This window comes from Anolis carolinensis, chromosome 1, assembly GCF_035594765.1.
Source record: "Anolis carolinensis isolate JA03-04 chromosome 1, rAnoCar3.1.pri, whole genome shotgun sequence".
Classification (NCBI taxonomy): Eukaryota; Metazoa; Chordata; class Lepidosauria; order Squamata; family Dactyloidae; genus Anolis; species Anolis carolinensis.
In genome coordinates, this window is record NC_085841.1 from 25,059,607 (window position 1) to 25,085,804 (window position 26,198).

At 40.2% G+C, this 26,198-nt stretch overlaps 1 protein-coding gene across 7 annotated transcripts in view; it reads right to left on the reverse strand.

Moving 5' to 3' along the window:
• camkmt (calmodulin-lysine N-methyltransferase) overlaps nt 1–26,198 on the reverse strand; it is a 796,752-nt gene that overhangs the window by 396,289 nt on the left and 374,265 nt on the right. For all 7 annotated transcript variants that reach the window (XM_062968944.1, XM_062968940.1, XM_062968943.1 and 4 more), the window contains exon 12: nt 248–351. In XM_062968944.1, coding sequence (XP_062825014.1) covers nt 283–351 — 69 coding nt within the window. In that variant the 3' untranslated portion in view covers nt 248–282. The remainder of the gene's footprint in view (nt 1–247; nt 352–26,198) is intronic.

A 26,198-nucleotide genomic window follows, 5' to 3' on the forward strand; every position in this document is an offset into this window, starting at 1 on the left:
AAAAGTTACTCCTATTTCCGCCGTGCCTTTGTCTGTCTGTTGTCCTCTCTCAAAGGCTGAGTTTGGTATTGTTGCCACAAAAAAGGAGCCTGCACCCACCTTTTCTTCCACCCTCCCACCCACCTCCTCCTTCCAATTTATACCCAGCATTGTGAAGTTTTTGCTATTCAGGGATTGATTGGACAACAGCACTGAGAATGGCCAAGTGATTAGTCTCCCAGCAGGGGCCGGGATTCTGGTCACAAACCTGGGGCTCGGTCTTCAGTTCAGTACGGCATTCAGCTAGGCTTCCTCCTTGTCCCTCTCTGGTTCCTGATCACTCATGCATCCTTTGTCACAGGTAATACATTCCTGCGTACCAGGAGACAGAATCCTTATAATTAGCTTGCACAGTAGTGGCCTGTCTCCTTGGAAGCTCAAGGGTTGTGGCCCTGGAAGCAATGTCACATCAGTGTTTATGAGAGTGCCTCAGGATGGGAAAACTCAAAATCCTACCTATTGTCCTATGCATTTTTTCTTTTTAGAGCATTTACAATCTATGTGGGTATGCTGGCTGGAGAATTCTGGGAGTTGTAATCTAAAAAAACAAACAGTAATTTTTTCCAAGCTCTGATTAGTCCTGTGGTAAAATTTAATATTTCAGCCATCTTTGGGAACTATGGTACAATCTTCATGAGATTCATTCCCAGACTTCATGCAGATAGATGAAACTATAGATAACAGCAAACCCTGTTGTTTTTAATGGAGCAATTAACAAAGGTACAGAGAAGAGGGCATCGCTCGTACAGGAATAAGTGGAACCGTGAATAAGTGATGCCACATATATTGATTCTGCAGATACTGGGGTTGTACTGTAATAAAACCTATGCTTTTTCTTTGGATATGGTTATTCAGTAACACATCCTGAAGACATGAGAGTTCTCCTGGGAGAATTTTTGCCACATTCACCCTCTTCCTCAACTCTAGGCCTTCTTAAGATCTTCTGCTACCAGAGAAGACCAGGTCAGGAAGTCTGTGCCATCAGCTAACCTGAGAATACTATTGTAGCTTTCCCTGAAGTTACTTAAGACCTCTGTTTTTTGTTGCTGATATTTGACATCAAGTTGACTTTGACTTATGGTACCATATGAATAAGAAACCTCTGAGAATTCTGGTCATCAACTGCTCAGCTCAGGTTGATGAAGACCCAAAGACATGGTGTCCTTCACTGAATCAATCTGCATGTAGTGCATTCTCCCACTTTTTCTACTGTCATCTACTTTACCAAACATTATTGTCTTATCCAGTGATTCACATCATTTCATGGTATGTCAAAAGCAACGTTTCTCAACCTGGGTGTCGAGACCTCGGGGGATGGGGGGTGGGGTGCAAGAGGGGTGTCAGAGGGATCGCCAAAGACCATCAGAAGACAAATATTTCTGATGGTCTTAGGAACTCCTTTGGCAGAGAAGGCTGAAGATCTCTCTGCCTGTCATGGAGGTTCTGTGTGGGAAGTTTGGCCCAGTTCTATCATTGGTGGGGTTCCAAATGCTCTTTGATTATAGGTGAACTATAAATCCCAGCAACTACAACTACCAAATGTCAAGGCCTGTTTTCCCCAAACTCCACCACATTTGGGCATATTGAGTATTTGTGTCAAGTTTGTTCCACATCCATCATTGCTTGAGTCCACAGTGCTCTCTGGATGTAGGTGAACTACAACTCCAAAATTCAAGGTCAATGCCCTCCAAACCCTTCTAGTATTTTCTGTTGGTCATGGGAGTTCTGTGTGCCAAAATTAATTCAATTCCATCATCATTCCATCAGAATGTTCTTTGATTCTAGGTGAACTATAAATCCAAGCAACTGCAACTCCCAAATGACAAATTCATTCTCCCCTCCACCAACCTCCCCAGTAGACAAATTTGACACAAATACCCAATCTGCCCAAATTTGGGCAGATTGGGTATTTGTGTCAAATTTGGTCCAGTGAATTAAAATACATCCTGCATATCAGATATTTACATTACAAGTCATAACAGTAGCAAAATTACAGTTATGAAGTAGCAACAAAAATAATTTTATGGTTAGAGGTCACCACAACAGGAGGAACTGTATTAAGGGGATGAGGCATTAGGTAGGTTGAGAACCACTGGCCTAAAGTATTATTTAATTTGGTTATCTTTCCTTCTAGTGAGATTTCAGGCTCAATTTGCTCTAAACCCATTCATTTGCCTCTTAGCATTCTATGGTATTTGGAGAACTCTCTTCTTGCACCACGTTTCAAATGAGTTGGTTTTCTTCCTGTCTGCTTTCTTCACTGTTCAGCTTTCACAGCCATATATTGAAGTACTATGGCCTGGATGATTCTGAAAGACCTATATATATCCTGAAGAGAGAAAAGGGAGTTCATGCTATAGGTTCCTGAAGAGATCATCATTGGACTGTGGCATCTGTATCTTTACCTTATAGTACTGTTGGATGAGTTGAAGAACTTATACATTGATTATGTATCTCTGTTGAACCCTTGTGGTACTGTAGTTACCCAGAGTCAGGAGGTCATGATTCTTCTACAGTAGTTTTGTACAGTGTATTTGTTTCTATGGTAATGGCAACTATTCCCCAATATGTCTAAATAAAAATTTTATACCACACTTTCATAGTGGTTTAATACACAGGGCCTTTTTCTATTTCATAATCACAACAATTACATGAGGTATTCTGGCAATGAGTGACTGGCCAACATCCTTGCACAAGTTACACTGACCCAGCCTAAAAAGAAGACAGTGACAGCTTTCCTCTGCATACATTTTGCCATGAAAACCTTATGACATAGTCTCCACAAATTAATGGTGACTTGAAGGCACATAACAACAGAAAGAAAAGTGACTGGAAAATTGTTGAGACGCTCCAGTTAGGGGGTGTGGTGGGGTCAGAAGGGGTACTTTTTATATGTCTCTTCTTTGATATGGGGAGAAGGCTGTATCCCTCTGAATTATTAAGGGGTTTCATATAATTTGAAATTACAGAAATTAAAATCTGAAATTGGTGAAGGTAATAAAAAACCCTGAGGCTTGAATCTTTACTTTGTGGGAGAGACAGGATTTCAAAAAGAGTCCTGTGTAGGTGCGAATTTCTCAGGGGCTGCATTCCAGAGGTGGGCGGGCCCAAAATGCCCAACATATTTTACCTGAAAGCTTTTTTTGCCAGTAACTGAGCTTTTGGAAAGGGATTTCCTACTTTTGGAAATGGGAAACAGTCTCTACCGAATCTATAAGCCACTAATCAATGATGTTGTGGGGAAGGGGGGGCATGACCACGTGTGGAAGCACAGATGGCCAGATTGGAATGCCAGATCAGATCCTAGGATCAGAGGTTCCTTGCCCCTGATTTATTGCCCTCCCGTTGGTTGGTATATCCTTGTGCTAATAAAACAGTCCCTTTCCCAAACCATGTGTGAAAACTCAGTTGAGGCTGAGGTTCATCAAAGAGCACAATGCGCATTTCACAACCAAAGTGTCACTGACATATATTTATCATATTTTGAATTTATCAGCTGTATTCATCACATGTTTTGTGTGTGTGTGTGTGTGTCAGGAGCAACCAGAGTTGCTTCTGGAGTGAGAGAACTGGCCGTCTGCAAGGACGTTGCCCAGGGGACGCCCGGATGTTTTGATGTTTTACCATCCTTGTGGGAGGCTTCTTTCATGTCCCCGCATGGAGCTGGAGCTGAAAGAGGGAGCTCATCTGCGCTATCCCTGGGTGGGATTCGAATCTGGCAGCTTTCAGATCAACAACCCAACCTTCAAGTCACAAGGCTTTTATCCCCTAGTCCACCAGAGGCTCCTATCACATGTTGAAGCATGAGCTCAGTGCCCCTTTCAGAAATTCTGGATAATGTATGGAGGTCTAAGGGCTATTTCAATGGGATATGGCAACCTCAAAAGGATGGCTAGTAGGACATAAGAACATAGGGAAAGAGGTCAACAGCCCTGTCCATATAGTTCTCCGTTACTGTTGTTATTGTTGCCTTTCTTATTGTTATGCCGTTCATTTCCTCTCAAAGTTCCATAGGCATGTCCCTGCTCCAGGAAGTTTACAAATCTTACAAAGATAATGGGGAAAATGTAAAAGGAACAGTGGACGGGGAAAGAATGTAAGCATAGAGGGCATGTTGTTGCAAAACTTTCTCTGAACTCAAAAAACCCATATAGTTTTGGCAGAAATACCTCAGGTTAAACATGTTGCTTGTGAACAGCAAGGAGCACTTGCTTGTTTAGTGAATGGGAAAATTACAGCCATCCATGACTTCATCTTGGATAAACATGTCAGCCTGGTGTGTATAATAGAGATTTGGCTGGATCAGTCTTGGGATAGGGTCTCTATGCAGCAAAAGGTGAGACCAGTGGGGTAAAGAGGCAGAGTTGCAATGATATATTGGTATTTCATCCTGCTAACCAGATACCTTATCACATAGTTTTCTGAGTTTGACAAGTCAAAGATATTGAAGGTGTACTACCCAGTCAGTAGTCTCCCTTAACTAGCTGTGTTGGTCTCAGGGTTATTGCTGCAGCCTTCTTGGTTTGTAGAACTATGGGGCTTCAACATCTATGTTGAGATTGCCCTGTATGGATTGACTCAGGACTTTATGCCTGTCGTGACAACCCTAGAAGTGGTATTCAATGCTTCCAGGCACACTTTTAGACCATGTTTTTCTGGACTGTATAGGTAGTCTAAGAATGAAGAAGCTTTCTATTATTCTACTGACATAAGCAGATCACTCTCTGGTGGGATTTAGGTTTGTTGAGACTCAGAACTTTTGTGGGAGTGGGGAACCCATTAAGATGGTTTGCCTCAGGATACTTATGGATCTGGATGGATTTCCAGTTACTCTTGCACAGCTTCCTGTTACCCTGGAAGGCAAATCTGTCAAGGCCTTGGTTGATTTCTGGAATGAAGAAACAGCTAGGGCAGTGACAGAAAACTTGGAATGAATCTGATCAAACCAGGCTCTAGACTACCTAAGGGCAAAAAAAAAAACAACCAAAAAACTAGTAGCTTCCATGTCAGTCGGGTAATCAATCCAACCTCCGTTTTCCTTTGAACTTTCAGTGAGAAATCTATTGCTGACCCCCATTCTCAAAATGAATTCAGTATATCCAATGCTCCTTTGGAATTCAGACTAAACCCCAGAATAGATTCACTATTCCAGCAATATAGGTACCTCTAAATACCACAGAACTTCCAGCTATTTCTGTTTCCAATCCATGATAAACAGACCGAGATGGGAAAGAGTGCTGAAAGCCAAAAGAGGACTTATCATATCCATGTTCAAAAAGTAACTTCTTACAAAGAGGCTCTAAACTTCCAGTGCCATCCAAGAAGTACCTTCAGGTCAGCATTTGGGTGGCATAAATACTCCATATATAGCTTGGGTGAGTGTGTGTGGTAGAGAACAAACTAAGGTTCAATCTTTTCCATACAGTGTAGTAACAACCAGGTGGTACTGAACAGTAGGTTGCCTTTCCATTGCAGACAGGCAACCAAGTGGCACCAGTTGTTGTTGTATAGACTATGTCTGTTGTTATTGCTTTTATTTTCCCACCTTGTTCCCACCAAGGAGAAGGTGGTGAGACACTGGACCTCATCACATTAAGGCTGGGATTCACCATGCATTGTAGCAAATGCATTTCAGACAGCTATGGAAGTGTCTGGCCACAGGAACAAATACACTTATTATAAAAGCATGCATAGAAAAACAAGAAAAATTAGGAACCAGAAATTAAGGTCTGGAGATGAGGAATGGAAGAAGTCCAAAAATGTAGATTTTGTAGATGCTTTTCAGTCTCCTGAACAAAGAGCAAAATGATTTTCCAATTTCTTTCCCTTCATCTTCTTATGTCTAACACTTCCTTAACATGAAAGATAACTCAGGAGCTTTGGAACTTGTTAAGTGTACAGATGTCAGTCTAAGCTTTCTACATGTCAGCAGCCTGAATTCATTTACATTTATTTTCCTATTGTTTTATATCTCTTTATGACAATGTACCGCATAATACAGTTTCAATCTTTAATGTACAACTAATTCTCTACCATTAATTTGTCAACATGATTACTGGATATGCCAGAAATAGATCAGGATGACTTGAAATATGTACAAGACATTCCTCGTTTCCTCTCAAGGAGGATGAAGTGACAAAGATTGGGAGAGGAAATTTGTTTTTCTGCCTTGGGACTGTCTATAATTTTATGAAAACTACAATTTGATTGTGCTTGCACAAATGAAAGAATTCTCAATCCCAGACTAAAATAAAAATAAACCATCCATCTAATATATTAATTACCTAACTTAGAGAGTCCCAACAGAAATGTGAGTTGCAAAACAATCTCAAAGAGAAAAAGAAAAAAATGCTATCATACTTGACTGCAACAGCTATAATTCAAACCACATCTAGGCTAGGAGTGGGGAACATTTGATTCTCCAAATGATTTGGACTTTAGTTCTCAAAACTACCAGCCAATGTGGACAGTGGTCAGGGATTGTTGAAGATATGGTCATATCCAAATCAAGGGTCAAGGGTCCTGTATTTTTGTTGTAGACCAGACATTTTAATTGTACACAAAACTTCTTATACTTTGCTTTTAGAAAAATCTCTCACAGTACATACATGTACAGGTCTAGAAATTTTGGTCAAAAAAATTGGCACCCAAATCCTGGGTCAACTTATCCTCAGCTCAGTGTAAGTACTGTATCTTAACTGCTATCAAAAAAGGAATCTTCTCTGAGTAGAATGGTGAAAGGTGAGAGTTTAGTCCATCTGTTTTAGGAGACTCCAAAAGAAGCACTGATTCAGCTCTATTCGATCAGCCTTTTTCAATATCTGAGGTGGTGCTGACTCTTCCCCATCTGCATAGTGATCCTCAACCTAGCCATGGGCCATATCAAAATTCACAATTTTGGCCCCAAAAGCTGCCCTCAATTTACACATGAGGTTGACTTATATACCAGAATATTCAGTAAGCTGTCAGTCGCTTTACATTTTTAAACAAACTAAGTCTGTTCACCAGCGGGGAAAAGTGGAGGAAACCATCTTCTTTCTGGTGGAAATAACAACCTTAATCAAACCTCCTCTAGCAATCTGTTTGTCTATGATCTTGTTGCTTACTGTTTCCTGTATGCATGTTCTGGAGTGCAGCTTCCTTTACTGTATGGTTCCTGGGAAGTTATAAAAGGGGCTGCAGACCACATACCACCAAATCTTGCCTGCAATGCTAATTTTTTATATTAAAAAAATCACCCATCATGAAAGCAAACCAGTATTTTCCCCACCTAGTTGAAGATCATGATGTGTAGATGAAGAGCAAGCATGGTGTAGTGGCTTGAGCATTGAGTTACAATGCTGGAGACCAGGGTTCACTTCCCCATTTGGCCAAAGGAACCCAGTGTGATGACCTTGGGTGAGACACACACTCTCAGCTCCAGAAAAAACCTTGAGTTGCTTTAGGATCGTCATAAGTCAGAGACGATATCAAGGCCCGCAACAGCAACAACTACTATCGTCAATCATAGGGTCGAGATGAAGGCCGACTGTTAATGAGTCCCCTCTTTAAAAAATTGTTGCTCAGAAGAGGACATTGCAGACAAATCACTCTGTTCTTTCTATGAAAATATCAAGCCAAAAGAGATTAGAAATTCAAACAAGGAAGGAGGGGGGGGGGGAAGGAGTGAAGAAATTTTACAGGGGGGAAAAGGAGTGTTTAGACACAGGCTGTCTGTTTCAATTCCCCGACTTAGCAAAGCCTCTTCTCCCCAAGAATGACAGTCGATTCCATAAATTAACTGAAAATCCCTCTTCTCAAGAGTCTAAGTTATCTCTCTGTTGCCTGCAGCTCTGATTTAGAATAGGAGCCCGTTTGTTTACTGTTTTAATTAATGTGTCTTTTCAGTGAGCAGCCGGTGAGGGGAAATGAATGGACTCGATAAACAGGTGTAGCTGTTCAGCGTTACATTTGCGATCATTCAGGGCTCGCACCAGATTAATCAAGCTTGACTGGACATGAACCTCCCAACAGAAAAGGTAGATCAACTCCACTGGATGCCCAGTAGGTGAGGATTATTTTAACTGCTAGCCTGTGATTGGAAAGGCTTAGAGAAAGACAAGCATCAGTTGGGATTTCTCTCTCCTTTCTCTCCCCTCTCCCTCCCTTCATCCTTCTCTTTGCCCAATATAGGTTTGCGGCTACACCACACAACAGTCAGGAAGGTTTCCAGAATGCAAATACCGTCCCCCACCTGAGAGCTTTCCAGCCTGCCCCACTTTGGAAGAAGGAGCATTTTAAAACAAAATTAAGTGCAGGTGGGAAGGAATTTTAATCAGAAAATGCTTCTGTGGGCTTTAAGGTGTGGTGCGCCAAGGCTTTTACTGTGGACATTAAGATTTAGAAATGGCCTTTTTTGTTTCTTCATTTGTAACATTTCTTTAATGGCAGGTAATACAGGAAACAAGTATAATTAAAGCAAGAAATCCTATGGGGAAATAAATTTAAACAAATGATCTAGTAGCTGCATATTGTTGTTGCTGTTATTCCTGTGAACAGGTATAGGGCATCATAAAGGGACCCTGTGCAGTTCTTCAACTATTAAATCTTTCTAACTGAAGAATCTTAGCATTTTGGTTTTTAGCTTAAAAAGCATTTGGAAAGTGGATCAAAGCATTCTGGCTAGTTAGTTCTTTCTCCTTGAGCTATTTCCCCAGCCAGAATCTTATCCTCCAGCCCATCACTTCTAACTTTGAAGGAGTGAAATGAAATGGTTCAGAAGAACCCATCTCTCATAATATGGGAAGGAGATACTAACCATCTCGGTAGAGGAGACACGTCAATCAGGATAACGTAGGGGAAAGAGTTCAACCCTTGTTCTTCCAGCACTCCAACCCTATAAATGCCATCCTAGAATCATAGAATCATAGAATAGTAGAGTTGGAAGAGACCTCATGGGCCATCTAGTCCAACCCCCCGCTAAGAAGCAGGAAATCGCATTCAAAACACCCCCGACAGATGGCCATCCAGCCTTTGCTTAAAAGCCTCCAAAGAAGAAGCCTCCACCACAGCCCGGGGGAGAGAGTTCCACTGTCGAACAGCTCTCACAGTGAGGAAGCTCTTCCTGATGTTCAGGTGGAATCTCCTTTCCTGTAGTTTGAAGCCATTGTTCCGTGTCCTAGTCTGCAGGGCAGCAGAAAACAAGCTTGCTCCCTCCTCCCTATGACTTCCCTTCATGTATTTGTACATGGCTATCATGTCTCCTCTCAGCCTTCTCTTCTGCAGGCTAAACATGCCCAGCTCTTTAAGCCGCTCCTCATAGGGCTTGTTCTCCAGACCCTTAATCATTTTAGTCGCCCTCTTCTGGATGCTTTCCAGCTTGTCAACATCTCCCTTTAATTGTGGTGCCCAGAGTTGGACACAGTATTCCAGGTGTGGTCTGACCAAGGCAGAATAGAGGGGTAGCATGACTTCCCTGGATCTAGACACTATACCCCTATTGATGCAGGCCAGAATCCCATTGGCTTTTTTAGCTGCCGCATCACATTGTTGGCTCATGTTTAACTTGTTGTCCACGAGGACTCTAAGGTCTTTTTCGCACACACTGCTGTCAAGCCAGGCGTCCCCCATTCTGTATCTTTGATTTCCATTTTTTCTGCCGAAGTGAAGTATCTTGCATTTGTCCCTGTTGAACTTCATTTTGTTAGTTTCAGCCCATCTCTCTAGTCTGTCAAGGTCATTTTGAATTCTGCTCCTGTCTTCTGGAGTGTTAGCTATCCCTCCCAGTTTGGTGTCGTCCTCCTTTAATTCAAAGTAAAGGATGGGAAATATCCCCCAACGTTGTTGTATTTCAGGTCCACTCTTCCTGGATGCCAACCATTGACCAGGCTGGCTGGTTATAAGGCAGTGGTTCTCAACCTGTGAGTCCTCAGATGTTTTGGCCTTCAACTCCCAGAAATCCTAACAGCTGCTAAACCTGCTGGGATTTCTGGGAGTTGTAGGCCAAAACATCTGGGGACCCCCACAGGTTGAGAACCACCGTGATAAGGGGAGCTTGAGTCCATCAACATCAAGAAGTCTGTGGCCTGAATGCTGCTGGTTAGCCCAAATTAGAGTAGAATGATTATATCAGATCATAAGTAAATGCCATTGTGAGTCAAGACATAAGACACACTTCATAATAGAAGCCATGCCTTTGGAGAGATGCCTCCTTCACTGAAATGAATGGTAGAACTCTTTCAGAAAGCAAAACTACACCTTGCAGTTCTCATATGCTCACAAAAAAAACACATTTCTATTTGCAAGCAGACCCAAGTACAGGCAGGCCCCATGTTATGAACAACATAGGTTCTGTAGGTTTGTTCTTAAGTTGAAATTGTTTGTAAGCCTCAACAGGTACATTTTTAAGTGTAACTCTAGCCTATATATATATATATATATATATATATATATATATATATATATATATAAATTTGGTTAATATAAGGAAGGGTTAACACTCCTGTGGTGTTTGTTTTGCTGTCTGTGCCTCTCTTTAGAAAATTTCACCTCATTTTCTGTCCCTATGATAATTGGATTTTGAAAAATTTGACTTGCTTTGGAAACATAGATAGATGAGAAAACTTCAGTGGAGACCCCTTTTCCCTTTGATAACTCTTTCAGGAGTGAATTTCCCTTCCGAGGGGTAGATGTCTCTCATTTCCTGTTGTCTCACACCTGTTCTTTACTATGAATCATTTGTAAGTTGGATGTTTGTAACTTGGGGACTGCCTGTATTAAGATTTTCAGAGAAGGGGTTTCTCAGTCCCACCACCACTGCCACACATCACTTGGGTTTTGGTTTCGGGGAAAGGCTTTCCCTTGGTTCCACCGCCATCATAAGCCTCTTGAGGATATGGGAGAGAGTTGACTAGTCCTAGCCTAATTCTATAGTATTCTTGTGCCAGAGCTTCTTCATTTCAATAGGGTTTGCATTATTTGAGGTTCTGCGTATCCACACAAAGTCTGAGAACGTATCTCCTGCAGATACGGAAATCGTAGTGTATGTCTTCACTGTATTTTGAGCTGCTTTAACTATGTTTTTTTGTTATACAATTATTTAATTGTTTTTAACTTTTGTAAAAATTATTTCAGCTGGACTATGTTTTCATTTTTCTTGTAACCTGCTTTGAATCCTTTGTCCAGAGGAAGGAGGAGTATATATTACATTAAAAGGGGGATCAAAGAACCAGGGTGATACAGGAACATTACAGCATAGGCTGACCTTGTATTTCTGTATGACATGTAGATGAAATCCAAATTCAAAATGATTTCTAACACACAAACCCAGCTTGTGTTTCAAGACAGCTTAACTTCTTACATTCTCTAGGGGAAAATGAATAATAGAAAATGAGGAGACTTCTGTGCAAACAAGAGCATGCTCATTTTAGAGGCCTGCATTCCTAGATTAGCAACCACATGATGCATTTTAAATAAATATTGGAGAAAAGGGAGATAAATGAAGACTGGCACAGGTAACATCTGAGCTCTCAGCATCGCAATCACACCCCAAATCTAAACTGCATTTGCATGTGTGTTTTGGTGAATGTAATTCATTTACTCTAGACACTAATGATGAGGATATTAATTTCTTACTTTAATTAATTATTTTTAAAGCATAGAGTCTGTGATTATATGCACACTTACATACACTCTGTTGAAATCAGTGGGACACACTGATAAATAATTCAGTTCAAGGTACTCACTGTATTGCATAACAACAACCATATGTATTTAAAAGACAGGATCTTGTAAGGTGTTAAACAACAAAGATTAATGGAGTAACTCCAGGCATGTTTTCTTGGGAGTTAATTGCTCCATTAATTGGGATTGCTTTCTTCTACATTAAGTGGGCGTATGGCTGCAGCCACAATCAGTACAAATACAAGAATCCTTTGCAGTAAATTTCAGAAGTTGAATCAGTCCCACAAGATTAAAATCTGGAAAAGTCAGTGTGTTCAAGAGTAACATTTTGAGGATTGTGATGGAAAGGGCTGCAGATATATTTTTTCTTCACAGTTTACCAGGGGCCAGTATGATATTGATGCCATAATTACATCTTTCCTTCTTGGAAACTCTCCGGAGACTAACAGCTGATGGGTTATGGATCAACACTGATCCATGGGCCACTATCCTTTGAGCTAAAGGAATCATAGAATAGTAGAGTTGGAAGAGACCTCATGGGCCATCCAGTCCAACCCCCTGCTAAGAAGCAGGAAATCGCATTCAAAGCACCCCTGACAGGAGGCTGGATGGCCATCTGTCAGGGGTGCTTTGAATGCGATTTCCTGCTTCTTAGCAGGGGGTTGGACTGGATGGCCCATGAGGTCTCTTCCAACTCTACTATTCTATGATTCTATGATTCTGGGATGCAATGTCCAAAAGAGTGTTGTTATCCTTATTTATTTATATTTCACCTTATTCTAGTTTGGGACTTGGGGCAACTTGCAAGAGTTAAAACAAATGCAGGGAAAAATTTACAACATACAAACATTATAATGGAATTAAAGTATTTTTAAAAAAACCCTGTTCAAATATAAACCACTAAAAGCAAAACAGTAAATAGAAAATCCAGTACATTAAACAAGAACCTTTCTCCTTGTATTATTCCATTCTTCCATTCTTCTTCTTTGTTTTGTTGAAACAAAAAAGTCTTTACTTGCCTGTAGAAAAGAAGGTTCCAGGAGGGGAGTTCAGTGTTAGGAGAAAGATCAGAAGATTTCAAAACACTGGTAGGTTCATGTGGGAGAATACGTTCTTTCAGATAACCTGGACCTGAGCTGCACTTTTCTAATCTCTACAAAGGACCACCTGCAGTTTTCAAGTACTGTCAGCCAAACAGCATTCTATTACTTTCAAGTTCAATTTAGATTAAGAAACATACCCGACCATCTCTACCAAAAAGGCTGGGTTAAGATAGTTGTAGTTTGGAGTGGAGATGCAGCTCCATGAACAGAGATGACTCCCAGATAAAGGGAGCTCGGTTCATCCTAATAAGCTGTATGGATGTATTGTAGATCTACCACCAGTAGTTTTTAACAGTAGGGCTAACAGCTGAATGGCCTGGATAAAATAGTCTTCCAGACTATAGAGGAATCTGTTTCTTGGCAACACCACATTTTTCTCAGGATTCCTTCCATCTGTCCAAGTTTGGCAAGATCAGTCCTGAATGCACTGGATGTAATTCCCATATTTTCTTGAGTCTAATGCAGCATCATTAGATGTATTTGCTGGCTAATGTAATGTGCCAAGGACAAAAAACAGCCCTCCGCCAGCACGACCCAAACTATGCCGGCGTGAAGCCACAGAAACAGCTGGAGGAGTGTAAGAGTGGAGCCTATAACAAGCTTAATAAGAGGACAACAGGCCCAACTGTGTAGGAAGGCATGTAGTGGAAAGGCCAACAGGCAAGAGGAAGCCATTCCCCTCCATTGGGCAAAGGCTGGTAAACTTGTCAGCCTCACTCAGTTCCCAACTGGCGTCATTTACAAGGATTTCAAAACCTCCCCCTTGGCTGGTTTACATGTGCGAACCCCAACTGGAGGCTTTGAAGGCCTCTTAAATGAGCAGTTGGGATTTTGTATTGATGGACGGTCACAGCTTCCCTTGCCTGTTGCCCATTCCGTTACCCACCTCCCTGAAATGACCTTGCCTACGTCATTGGGCCTGTTGTCCTCTTGTTGAATGAATGCTCAATTGAATCTAATGAGCACCCTAATTTTGGCAACATAATTTCACCAAAGAAGGTGTGCATTAGACTCAAGTAAAAATGGGAACAAATTGGAGTCTTCTAGATTGTACAAGGAATCTGTCTTTTGGTAGCACCAAATCTCTCTCTCATCATGTTTTCCAGTTGTCCAAGTTTGGCAAGCATAGTCCTGATTAATGTTCTGCTGACCCATATTTTCAGCTGTTTCTAAAATATTATGGTTTCTTTCTTCTCCTTCCACTTCCCCATTTTGTCCTCAGTTGACTTGAATTGGTGTAAACTAACTTCAATGTGCAAAAGTATATGGTTCTCATTTAGCTCAGGAGAGTGGAGAGACAGCAACAATATTGGAGAGTGACCAAGATGGCAAAAGGTATTAATGAGGAAGAACATACAAGCTAGATGCTGGTTCTGCTGTTTGCTTTTGGGTCAGCCTACTGAGAAGGGCAAGATTCCACCTCCTTTACTCTCTCCCATTGAGTGAATTCAGTAGTACAAAAGTAACTTGTCCTCAATTAATTCAGCGATTGGGGCAGGAAAAATCAAAATCTTACCTTTCCCATTGGCTCAAGCCAAAGCAAACCCTACAATCTCTCCTAGTCTGTACGTTTCCTCTCATTGATAACACCTTTTGCCATCTTGTTCATCTGTGAAATGTTGCAGGGAGGAGGCATTAATCAGAAATGGAGAAAACAGTACATTGGCCTGGCCAATTGAATGGAATGGTAGAGGTTGCAATAAGAACATCTGGAAGACAATTTGTCTACATTTCTAATCAACAAAATAGCCAATAAATATATGTAAATAAACAATCAGTTTGCCCTCCTTCCTAATTCAGTGATTCAATTGTTGGAAGTACCTCTGCAACTTCTAGCTCTTTGAGCATTTCCTGAAGTCGTAACAGCCTTGCCAAGAAAAGAATTAAAAAGTCGGCACTTAAAAGTAGAGTTTCTCTTTTGATATTGGATCGAACTTCCCTCCCCAACTCTCCCTGCCCTCCCCAGTATTTTTTTTAACTCTCTATAATTCTGATTTAAAGAACCTGGGACAAATGGACAAGGCAGCTTCTTAGCAACCTCCATCTTCCTTCACTCACTCTCACTCTCCCTGCTGATCTTAGATAACAGGCAAGAAATATAGGAGGCAGTGTGGTTACTTTGACCCATCTTGTGAATCCAAAATAAATGATTTTTTTAAAAAAGGGGAAAAAGGGGGGGGGGGGTGAGAAACAGGAGATATATCAGTGGCATTAAAGTATCTTGCTGCAGCTATCAGCTCAGACTTCAGGATGGTGGCTGATAGAGTAGCAATACCTACTGTGCGACAATAAACCATTTATCTTATCTGTGTTTTTATAAGGCTAAATGCTGCCCTACTGTGTCAGAAACCATGGGGGAGCTCAGGCAAACTGCTTGGCAGTGTCTTTGTGGAGTGTGTGATGAGGCTGCCGAGGATTTTCTCAAAACACATTTTTTATTTATTTCAATCACTATCTGTACTGTCATTCTACATTCATCCCCTGACAACAGTAATAAAAATATATAATGAAAACAGGAAGGACATTTACACATCCACTTGGAAATTCACCAATGTTTATTTACTTAAGAGAGATATAGTCAGAGGAAAGCTCGCACAAGGGAGCTTACAAAACCAACAACACATTTCCCTTTCTCTAATTTGTATTTTAAATCCAAAACTGGAATTAAATTAGATAAAAGGAAAGAATGAGGTGAAGTAGTAAACATCATAGGTGCCAAGAGGTAGGGTTACCAGATCTCAAGGCCTGACCCTGAGTCTCCAGCTTTGGTGGGTCATTTCTGGGAGACAAGGGTGCAATTCTTGTAGTTGTGGGAGGTCAGCTCAAAAGCGAGAGGTTGGGTGCAAATCCCCAGCTCAGCTAATAAAGCATCAGGATTAATTAACTTGTTTCTGCAACTTGCAAAGACTTCTCAGGGAGGAGGTATATGTGTTTAGTCCATTAGTTTCCTCTTTCCCTCCTTTCTCTCATTGTTTTGCCAGGGATCACCCTGTGCTCTGCTCTGTATCCACCTTCTGGGTAAAATCAAGTGTGCCAGATTAAATGTTTTTAAATGAAATGTTCTTTAAATGAACATTTAATAATCCTTAAGTAGGTGAGAAGGAGCAACCCCCTCATTTCACCTTGATCTGCAAACAACCCTTTAGCTAAGAGTTCTATCTTAATTTCTAAACACGAAAATATGTTCTCTCTCTCTCTCTCTCTTTCAGTTTGAATGACAAGTAATAAGCAAATGTGGTCGGCACTTATTATTATTATTATTATTATTATTATTATTATTATTATTATTCTATCCCGCCACCATCTCCCCGAAGGGACTCGGGGCGGCTAACATGGGCCCATGCTCAAAGCAGAAACAAAATATAACAGTTACAAACGGACATAGAGAGTTAAAAACAACAATACGACAATCAAATAAAATAAGCAATTAAAACATCGCATACAGTAAAACACATAATAACCAAGATTAAACGAAGTGATAGTACAAAACATCAACCACTATAGATAAAAAAGGATAATGACTTCATCATGGGCCATCCTTTCCTCTTGGTTTGGAAACCTCAAGCCAGCTTTGGGCAATCCTGGGACTGACAAATCTAGTGGGAGATTGCTATAAGACATCATAATGCATAAACTTTAAGATCTTCAAACAATGGTTATCTTTCCACTTCACTACTTTCACGGGTTTATTTGCCATGTTGTCTAGCGCTTCTGGGAACTGAAGTCCAAATCATATGGTGGTCCAAATGTATAGAAGCAATGAGGTAAAGCGGTGATTTCCAACCTTTGGTCTTGCAGGTGTTTGTGACTTCAACTCCCAGAAGCCTCAGCCAACTTGACCAACCATCGGGAATTGTGGGAGCTGAGGTCCAAAGCATCTAGAGGACCAAAGGTTGAGAATTAAAGGAAAGGGATGGCTTCACACTGAGAGCCAGCATGGTGTATTGCTTTGAGTGTTGGACTATGAATTTACAGTTTCAAATCCCTATATGACCATGGAAGTCGTAGCTTGACTCTAGGCAAGCCATACCCTCAGCCTTCCCTTTTGAAGAAAACCTTGGGGTTGCCATAAGTCAGGAATGACTTGAAGGCATACAAAAAAATGCAATTGCCCTTCTTGTTCTGCTACATCATGAACTTTGTAGCCTTGTCAATGCATAAATAATTGGATGTTCTGGCATGGTCATGCACCATATTTGCAAAACAAAGTTGTTGCAAGAATAAACATTGCAGTGCTACTGCTGTCTTAGTTTACACCTGTTTCAGTAATGCGAAGGAAGATGATCTGAACTAATGAAATACTGTATGAAATACTATATGTTAGAATATTATGAAAAGACCACAGGACAACCTGTTGCTTACTTGTGTGAACAGGATTATTTATCAAATGTGTTGAAAGAAGAGCAAACCTGGGGAGCAAAAGGATGCAAAGGAAAAGTAATAGTTAAGCTGAATTTCAATGGTTTGTTTTAGAGCTTTTATTTTACAAGAACTGCACCTAGTTTACAATGGGCAATTTTTGAAATATATCCACCTACTTATTTAAATTTAAACCTTACCCATTTGCACTAAAATTGTTTTCAATCATCTCAACTGTTTGCCTCTATTAAAAGTTCCTTTTACACTTGCTAATGCATGTTTAGGTTGTGATAGTATTGCATCATGAATTTGTAGCCATAGGTTGCATTTTTTTTTAAAAAAAACATTTAGGCATTCTTGTTTTTCTGTCTGAAAGTCTCAAATTCACCCACAATTTGATAACTTCAGTACAAAAATTAGACTTTTAAGAAAAGAAACAATGACATACAAACTATTTGAATCAAAGAATCATAAAATTATAGAGCTCATAAAGCCAAAGGGGAGTGCAATGCCCAAGTGCAGTCCCTTGTCATGCAGAAATACACAACTAAAGCATTCCCCAAAAATGACCCATCCAGCATCTATTTAAAGATTTCTAGAAAAAAACCCTAAACCACCTTCTGATGCAGTTTACTCTACTGTGAAACAGTTCTGACAGTCAAGAAATCCATCTTGATGTCCAGGTGGGATTTCTTTTCTTATAATTGAATCCACTGGTTCATTGTCTAGTCTCTAGGCCCATCCACATAGTACCTTTATCCCAGAATAGAAAGTGACTAGATGACATCAGCTGAAAACATGGGAGGAATCGCTACAAAGCCAAAAAAAAAAAAGTGAGATAAAAAAGTGCAGGAATATTCCAGTTCTGGGCCAGAAGATTTGGCTCTTCGAATCTCTGTATGTCCTTGCACTCAGAGAACATGGGTTTTTATGTTAGTTTGTTCCTGGGTTATAAATGTCAGTTCCTCATTGCTTCTATTGTAAAAACATGGGCAAAGTTGATTACACATAAAAAAAAACTTTGTCATGGCAAGAGGGACATCGTCATCCACCCATTTATCAAAGTTTGTGGCACACACAGGCAGAGATGTGCACACAAGAGAATGCCCATGCATTATGGGACTACCATCACGGCTTTCATATCAATGGAATGGTGAATTTGCTATCAAATTGAGTCTGAATTTTAAAAGAGCTATGCAAGGTACTGAAACTTATTCCACAGTGAATGTTCAGCACCTTGGATAGCTTGTTTAAAGTTGACACAAAAACCTGGAGTATATTCATTGCTGTTGATTGAAAAAATGGCAAAGAAGCACAACTAGTCGAGAGCAACTTAATCATCTAGCAATTTTGTGCATTGATTTAGCTATACAAGATGATTTTACTACAGTTATTGAAAAAATTGTGTCAACAAAAGCTAGAAAATATACTTTGAGATCATTTTTGATAATACAGTAGAGTCTCACTTATCCAACACTCGCTTATCCAACGTTCTGGATTATCCAATGCATTTTTGTAGTCAATGTTTTCAATACATCGTGATATTTTGGTGCTAAATTTGTGAATACAGTATTTACTACATAGCATTACTGCGTATTGAACTACTTTTTCTGTAAAATTTGTTGTTAAACATGATGTTTTGGTGCTTAATTTGTAATATCATAACCTAATTTGATGTGTAATAGGCTTTTCCTTAATCCCTCCTTATTATCTGCCGGCCCGTTTATGTTGGATAAGTGAGACTCTACTGTATTGTAAGTTTCATTATGTAACTCCATATTTATTGCATTAGCCCTTGTTAGAATAAAATAAGATTTGCCTAAATATAATGCATGAATTAGCCTTAAAAACACCAACTAGTTAACATTAATACAATGTTAATATTAATACAATATGCTGGAGTGGTGTTATTTATCTCTTTTTACATTTTAATTTGTTTTTATCCCTTTTACTATGTTTTTATTGAATATCATGTTGTTTTAACATTGAGTTTCTTAAATTGAACTAATTATTTGTTGTAATTTTAATGAACTTTACCCTGTTTTTAAGATATTGGTGAGCTATCTTCTATTTTACTACAAAAGTTGTTCAAGACTGCCTTGGAGAACGGTGGACTTTCCACCTCTGAAGGTTTTTAAACAGTATTTGAATGAGCTACTTTCAAATAGTAGTTGGATTAAGTAGTTAGATCAAGTGGCCTTGAGGTTCTTTCCAACTCTGATGATTCAGTGATTCTCTACATATTGCTTATAAGGCAAAACATATTGCTAACATGAGGAAATACTTCTAAAACACAACTGAATTCAGTTTTAAGGAGTCAGAGACGTTCTCCTTAAAAAGAGGCAAATAATTTAATTTTTGCTACTGCTTTGCTTGAAAAAAATTTAAAAATCTCCATGGGTATGGAATGCGTACCCCTCTTTTTGTTCTTCTTGGTTCCTTCTGAGCAACCCGCCCCCTCCTTCCATCCCCCATTTATTAAATTTTGAATTAACATGTGTTAAATGCAGGTTGATTTTGTTTGCTCTGCCACATAACCTGCTTTTCTAAGCACTTAGTAATAGCTGCAGTTAATCTATTGACCGATGGCTTAAGCAGCAGGTGGCCCTAAGACCCAGAGGCCAGCTCTGACCAAGACCCAGGAAAATTCCTGAGGCTTCTTTGTTACCTGGCCTGGAATGGAGAAACCCCTTGTTTGGAAAATGTTTCTCCTCCCACACAACATCTTCAGTATTTAGATTCTTTTGTCCGGATAAGTCTGAAGAGAGGGATTATGAAGGATAGGCTGTCACTGCAATTGTTTCTCCTAGACATATAGCACACAAGTGCATTAAAAAGTTTACAAGCTCACCCTGGGCAATTCTAATTCAAAACGTTATATGCAGCATTTATAATGAATTACCACTCTGGAGCTTTGACGGGTTTGTAAACCGTTGGCCGAAATAATTCTTCAAAACAGGAGGATTTTGGTTTCATTTGTTTTATTTTTTCAAAACCCTCTCTCAAACTCATTTCTTATTAATAGGATTCCTAGTAGGAAATCTTGCAAACATTACAAAAGCGGCAAATTCTAGTGCCGTCAAGACTCAGGTTTCTATTTTTAACTAATTTCTGCAGTTGAGAATGTGAATTTAATAACATTCCCAGAACAGATGACAATTTAATTTTTCCTTTAAAATGTATTAGCAGCTATCTATCATTCTTGAATCTTGCAAGAAAAGTGATTTAGTGCCAGAAAGTTTGAAGACAAACTTGGATGATTTTTTCATTTGAATCAAGAGGCACAATCATAAGTATGTTTCCTTGAAACGGTGACCTAATGTGTTCAGATTATATCAACTGGTGGCGCAGTGGGTTAAACCCTTGTGCCGGCAGGACTGCAGACTTGCAGGTTGGGTTGCTGACCTGAAGGTTGCTGGTTCAAATCCAGGGAGAGCGTGGATGAGCTCCCTCTGTCAGCTCCAGCTCCCCATGAGGGGACATGAGAGAAGCCTCCCACAAGGATAGTAAAAATATCAAAACATCCAGGCATCCCCTGGGCAACATCCTTGCAGACAGCCAATTCCCTCACATCAGAAGCAACTTGCAGTTTCTCAAGTCGCTCCTGATACACACAAAAATCAACCCATAGAACACCATTATATGAATGTGTACCCTTTACTGGATACTGTATTTTTTAAATTAAAATTTGTAGAGGCATTTCATTCTGCTCATGTTTATTTATTTCATTTCTGTTATTTTTATTGTTAACTGTTAGCAAGTCGACTTCAACTATGAATTAAGAAATTTCCAAGTCATTTTGTTACCAATACCCTTACAAACAACAAGTAGCCCAATGGATTTTACAAACTCAGGGTTTTGGCTTCCTTGACTGAGTCTATCCACCTGTATTATGTATGGTCTACTGCCTTCTACCTTACTAAGTATAATTGTCTTTTGTAATAAAGTCAGAGATATTTTAAAAACATAAAATATGGCAATAAACTGTGTTGAGAAACAGTACATAATAAAAACAGTGGCAAACTTTACAACATGTAAAATCAGCAGCAACAAAGAAGATGCCAATATTGAACAGCACAAACACAGATATTAAAATATCTGAGAAAATTAAAATGTTCTTCTCAAACTGCCAAAAATAAGATTATATCCTCTTTGGGAAGGGCATTCCAGAGATGGGGTGTCACCATTTAAAAACAACTCCCCACAATATGACCCCTGTCCCTGCAGAACCAGGACCTGCGGTTTCAGCTAACTGCATCCAACAAAATATATCCTCTGTAGGAATTTTTTAGGTCCTCCAGGGTGACTCTATTTGTAATGTCCAGCTGAAGTCATTCATTTCAATTGGGCTCACTATTATCCATGGTTTCCTGTTTTCACAGTAAGTTCAGGAACATATTTCTTTAGGATACAGGAGTTGTGCTGTATAGCAAATGTGAGGAACCTCAGGTCCTGGGGGTATGATGGTCTACCTGAGAATCCCAACCCAAAGCCATACATGAGTGGTTCCCAACCTGTGGTTCGTGGATCACCAGTGGTCCCCAAAAACTAAAATATGGTCCGCGGCCTCATCATTACTACTATTGCAACAAGAACAACTGGTGTCGCGAAACCTTCTTATAGTGCCAAGGAACAGGGATGTCAGGAGGGGAGAGGCTAACTACCCACTAAAGGTGCAACAACAAGCTCCTGGCTGCTGCTTCTCCTCTCTCCTCCTGAACAGAGCTGTTCCATGTGGTACCTGGAAGCATTGGCGCCTTGGTGTCTTCGTTTTTAGGCCTCTTCCTGGGGTTGTTTGGGTTGCTGATTCCGAAAATTGTATTGGATAGACCACATCAGCTCTAGATTATGAAATACAGTTTTCTGTGAGTGTGCAAATGTCGACTGCTGGATGGCATATGTTCTGGATCAGAAACTAGAGCTGATATAGTCTATCCAATGCAGTTTTCTGAATCAGCACCACAAATAACCAAACAAAATCTAAAGTTGACCAAAACTTATTCATAACCCTTTTGGTACCAATGTTGGAGAGTGGTCCCTGGTCAAAGTGGTCCCAGGTCAAAAAAAGGTTGGGAACCACTGTCATACACCATAGTAGCCCCTGCTTCTAAAAGTCTGAAAAGCATCTACTAAGATTTAATTACCAGCAGCATCACCTTTTAGCAAAAATACACTGACAATTCAAGTTCCGTCCATATATTTCTCACTAGAATTGCAGATCCAAAGAACACCTCCAAAGCTAGCCTTTGGACTGGAAAATGTTTGCCATCCTTATTTTACCACTCTATTATATTTTAGTGTTGAATGGAACATAAAGCCAATATAACAGAACACAATACTAAATGTAAAAGATAGGGTTCGCTATTATCCGTGGTTCCCAGTTTCCATGGTAAATTCAGGAACGTATTCCGATAATACAGGGGCCGTACTGTACTTCATTTTCTTTGGTAAGGATGCTGGAGGAGAAACTTGAAGGATGACCTCAGATTTCAATTAGGCAGTTATGTGAGAAGACCAGATGAGACCATTCAGTTCATTGTTAGATTTGGCATTTTGACACTTCAGCTGGGAAAGCTCAGTGATACTTTCTACCGTTTCCCCCCAAAAATAAGACAGTGTCTTATATTAATTTTTGCTCCCAAAGATGCATTAGGTTTTATTTTCAGGGGATGTCTTATTTTTCCATGAAGAAAAATTCACATTTTTTGTTGAACAAAAAATGAACATTTATTATATACTGTACAATAGTTGTCATCACAAACCAACATAACCAGACAAACTGTGAATCCTATCAAGAATTTCTTGTTACTACCATTATTGTATGTACAACAATAGATAGTATGTTCATTTACCAATCCTGCATGCTCTGGTGTTTTGTTTGGTGGGCATGCTTCCAAACAAAAACTTTGCTAGGCCTTACTTTCAGGGGAGGCCTTATATTTAACAATTCAGCAAAACCTCTACTAGGTCTTATTTTCAGGGAAACAGGGTACACAAGGGGCCCTTTAACACATTATATCCCAGTCATCTTTCATATTCAGTTTACTTCAACTAATGCAAACAGTTCAAATTTAAAGGTTGTTTGTAGTAAAACTCAATTCACTCAATAAAGGGAGAAGACAGGAGGAGGTGGAACCTAGTCCTTCCCAGTAGGTTCAAGCAAAGGCAAGCAGCTGTATCATCATCTAGTCTGTATGTTCTTCCTTGTTAATAACTTTTGCCATCTTGGCCCCCCACCCGATGTTGTTGATGTCTTGCCACCCTCTTGAGCTAATTGAGAACCATATACTTTTGCACTTTGAAATCAGTTTACACCTATTCAAGACAACTGAGGGGAAAGTGTGGAAGTGGCAGGAGAAGAGAAAAATCATAATATTTAAAAAGCAGCTGAACATGTGGGACAGGAGACAATTAATCAGGACCGTGTTTGCCAAACTTGGACAAGTGGAGGACATGCTGAGAAATTGTGAAATCAAAGGGTGCGTCTACATTGTCAAGTTTCACAGCACTTTAACTGCTCTGGCTCAAAGTTATGGAATCGTGGGAGTTGTAGTTTGGTGGGGCACCAGCACTCTTTGATGGAGAAAGGTAAGACCTTGTAAGATTGCAACTCCTAGGATTCCATAGCATTAAGCCACACAGTTAAAGTGGTGTCAAACGTCATTAATTCAACAGTGTAGAGGCACCCCTAGGCCAGGAGGAATTGTTCCCACTTAATCTGATGGTTTCCAGGCCTACATCCAATATTCTGCCCTGCATTATTGTGCGGGACTGACACGCCCTCATTGGCATCCAGGTTCACCATTGTTTTCCTTCTCCAACAGGTGGGCTTAGGCCTTGATAGCCTGCAAACTAATTAAGGCCACCGGGTTTAGCCCTTGCAAAGGACAAACGTCTCAGCAAATTGGTCCATTTTTCAAGGTGTCAGATTGGAGGTGGAAGTTTGCTGTTTCCCAAACCAGGTGTGGAAAGGATGTAGGGATTACTTTCCTCCCATGGGGCAGAAACAAAGAACCCTATTAAAGGCTGATGAGATGGAAAGAAGGTTGCCCGCAGGAGGGCTAAATCTCCCCCTGGTGAAACCTGAGCTGTTACCCATATTGGTAGAGTGCCTGCCAGGCATTATAACTAGTGCGAGAGGATGCTTTGGGGAGGGGGGCAGAGAGGGCAGGGGGTGCAGAAAAGGAGGAAGAAATGGGGAGGGAAAGTAGCCTCTCTCTCCTGTTAAGATCATATGTGAAGACACATTGGGAAAGGGGGAAACACAGCCCCTGGAGACTGTGCTCTGGGACCACGAGATGCAAAGCCAATCTTAAGAAATGGGGCTATAAAGTGGAGTCCACAACATGAAAGTGTGGAGAAGGGCAAACCACAGACCACTTACTACATTGCAGTTTGAGCCCTGCCACATGCACAATGAAGGACCTTCTTACAGACGCCAGAGGCACTTGAAGTGGCCAGCTTCTGGTCAAAGGAAATTTAGCATAATGCCAAGTTTTTAACTTTGTGGTTTTTTATACATTATAACTGTATTCTCAATTTGCTTCTGACAGAATAAATAAATAGTTCAATCCTATGGAATCCTGTGATATGGAGTTAAGGAATGAGAATTTAGAAGCCCTAGCATATCATTAAACTGCATAAGATGGAATGATGGCAGTTAAATGGGATCACAACAGTATCCTTCTTTAGTCTGACTGGACACCAGATCCAGATCAGCATCATTCCAAACAGGAATTGTGCTCTCTTCTGGTGGATTGGAGCCTTGATCCACCTTTGAGATAAAAGCTGTATAAAAACCACTTAAAAACAGAGTTCTCCAAGGGTACAACATGGGAGCTGGAATTTTTCAAGGCAAAGAAACTGATAAATGGTGAATCCACATGTAGGTAAATTCTATTGGTTCTACTTTAGTCAATGTATACAATAAGCCTGATGATTGCTATGAATTTTTCACGCTCAATGACACTATTGTTGCTTCTGTTATTTGAGGCTTTATCGTACTAAATATCAAATACACCCCACCCTACTCCCAATGGTGCTAATTGTTCATAGATAAAGCAAGAGGGGGAGGTAAGTGATACTCCCAAATTCACATGGGCTGTAGAAGTGAACCTCTCTGTAAATTCTTGAGACTGGCTAATTTTGAGGTGTGGGGTTTATTTGTTTGGAACTATATGGGGAAAATTCCCTCTTCTACAAGCTGACTGGTATGCGGTGGTAGGGGTGGGGTGGGGTGGAGGGTGATTTCTAAGCTCTGTCTTGCTCAGGGTCTTAAGCAGAGGCCATTCACAGATGATCATCTTGCCTATCTCCAGGTCTGTGAAAAACCTCCCCCAGCTAATTCTTACCAATCAAACCAATGATAAAGGTACAGGAGTCACAAAACTGGAAAGCCTGAAGGGAGCTGGGAGAATGAGTGCATTGCCCTCCAATTATAATTCTACCACCCAAATGAAATTTCTCCAAATTTCTTGCACTACAGAAAGTGAGATACTGCATCCCATTAATATCTAGGATTATTATATTTACTGTGTTTGCAGTTCCTACATAATTTTGTCTGCTTCCTTGGATGTCTAAATAATATTTCTAAATACAGTACAGTCCCTTTATTCAAAGACTTAATATCCATAGTCCCATTTACCTATGCTTCAGAAAATATTCCTCTTCTGGAAGTGTTTGCGGGCTTCTTTAGGTCCTTAGGTGATTTTATGGTATGCTTTCAGTTAAAATATAAGGTTTGTTATTAACAGTGGTTTCAAATATCACTGGTGAGGTCTTGGACAATATCCCCTATGGATAAGTTTTAAATCACTGCAAGTTGAGAAATTTGGGTACAAAATGTGAGGGGGGGGGGGTTTGGAGGGGGGGAATAGAATTGAGTGTAATATCCTCAAAGAAATGCCCTCAATGTCCTCATTGCCCCCCATAACCACACCCTTCAATGGAACATGGCTGATTGGAATATTGTGTTTAGTTCTAGGTCCCTCCCTTTAAAAAGGATACATGGGATAACAGCAAGTCAACAGGTGAAGA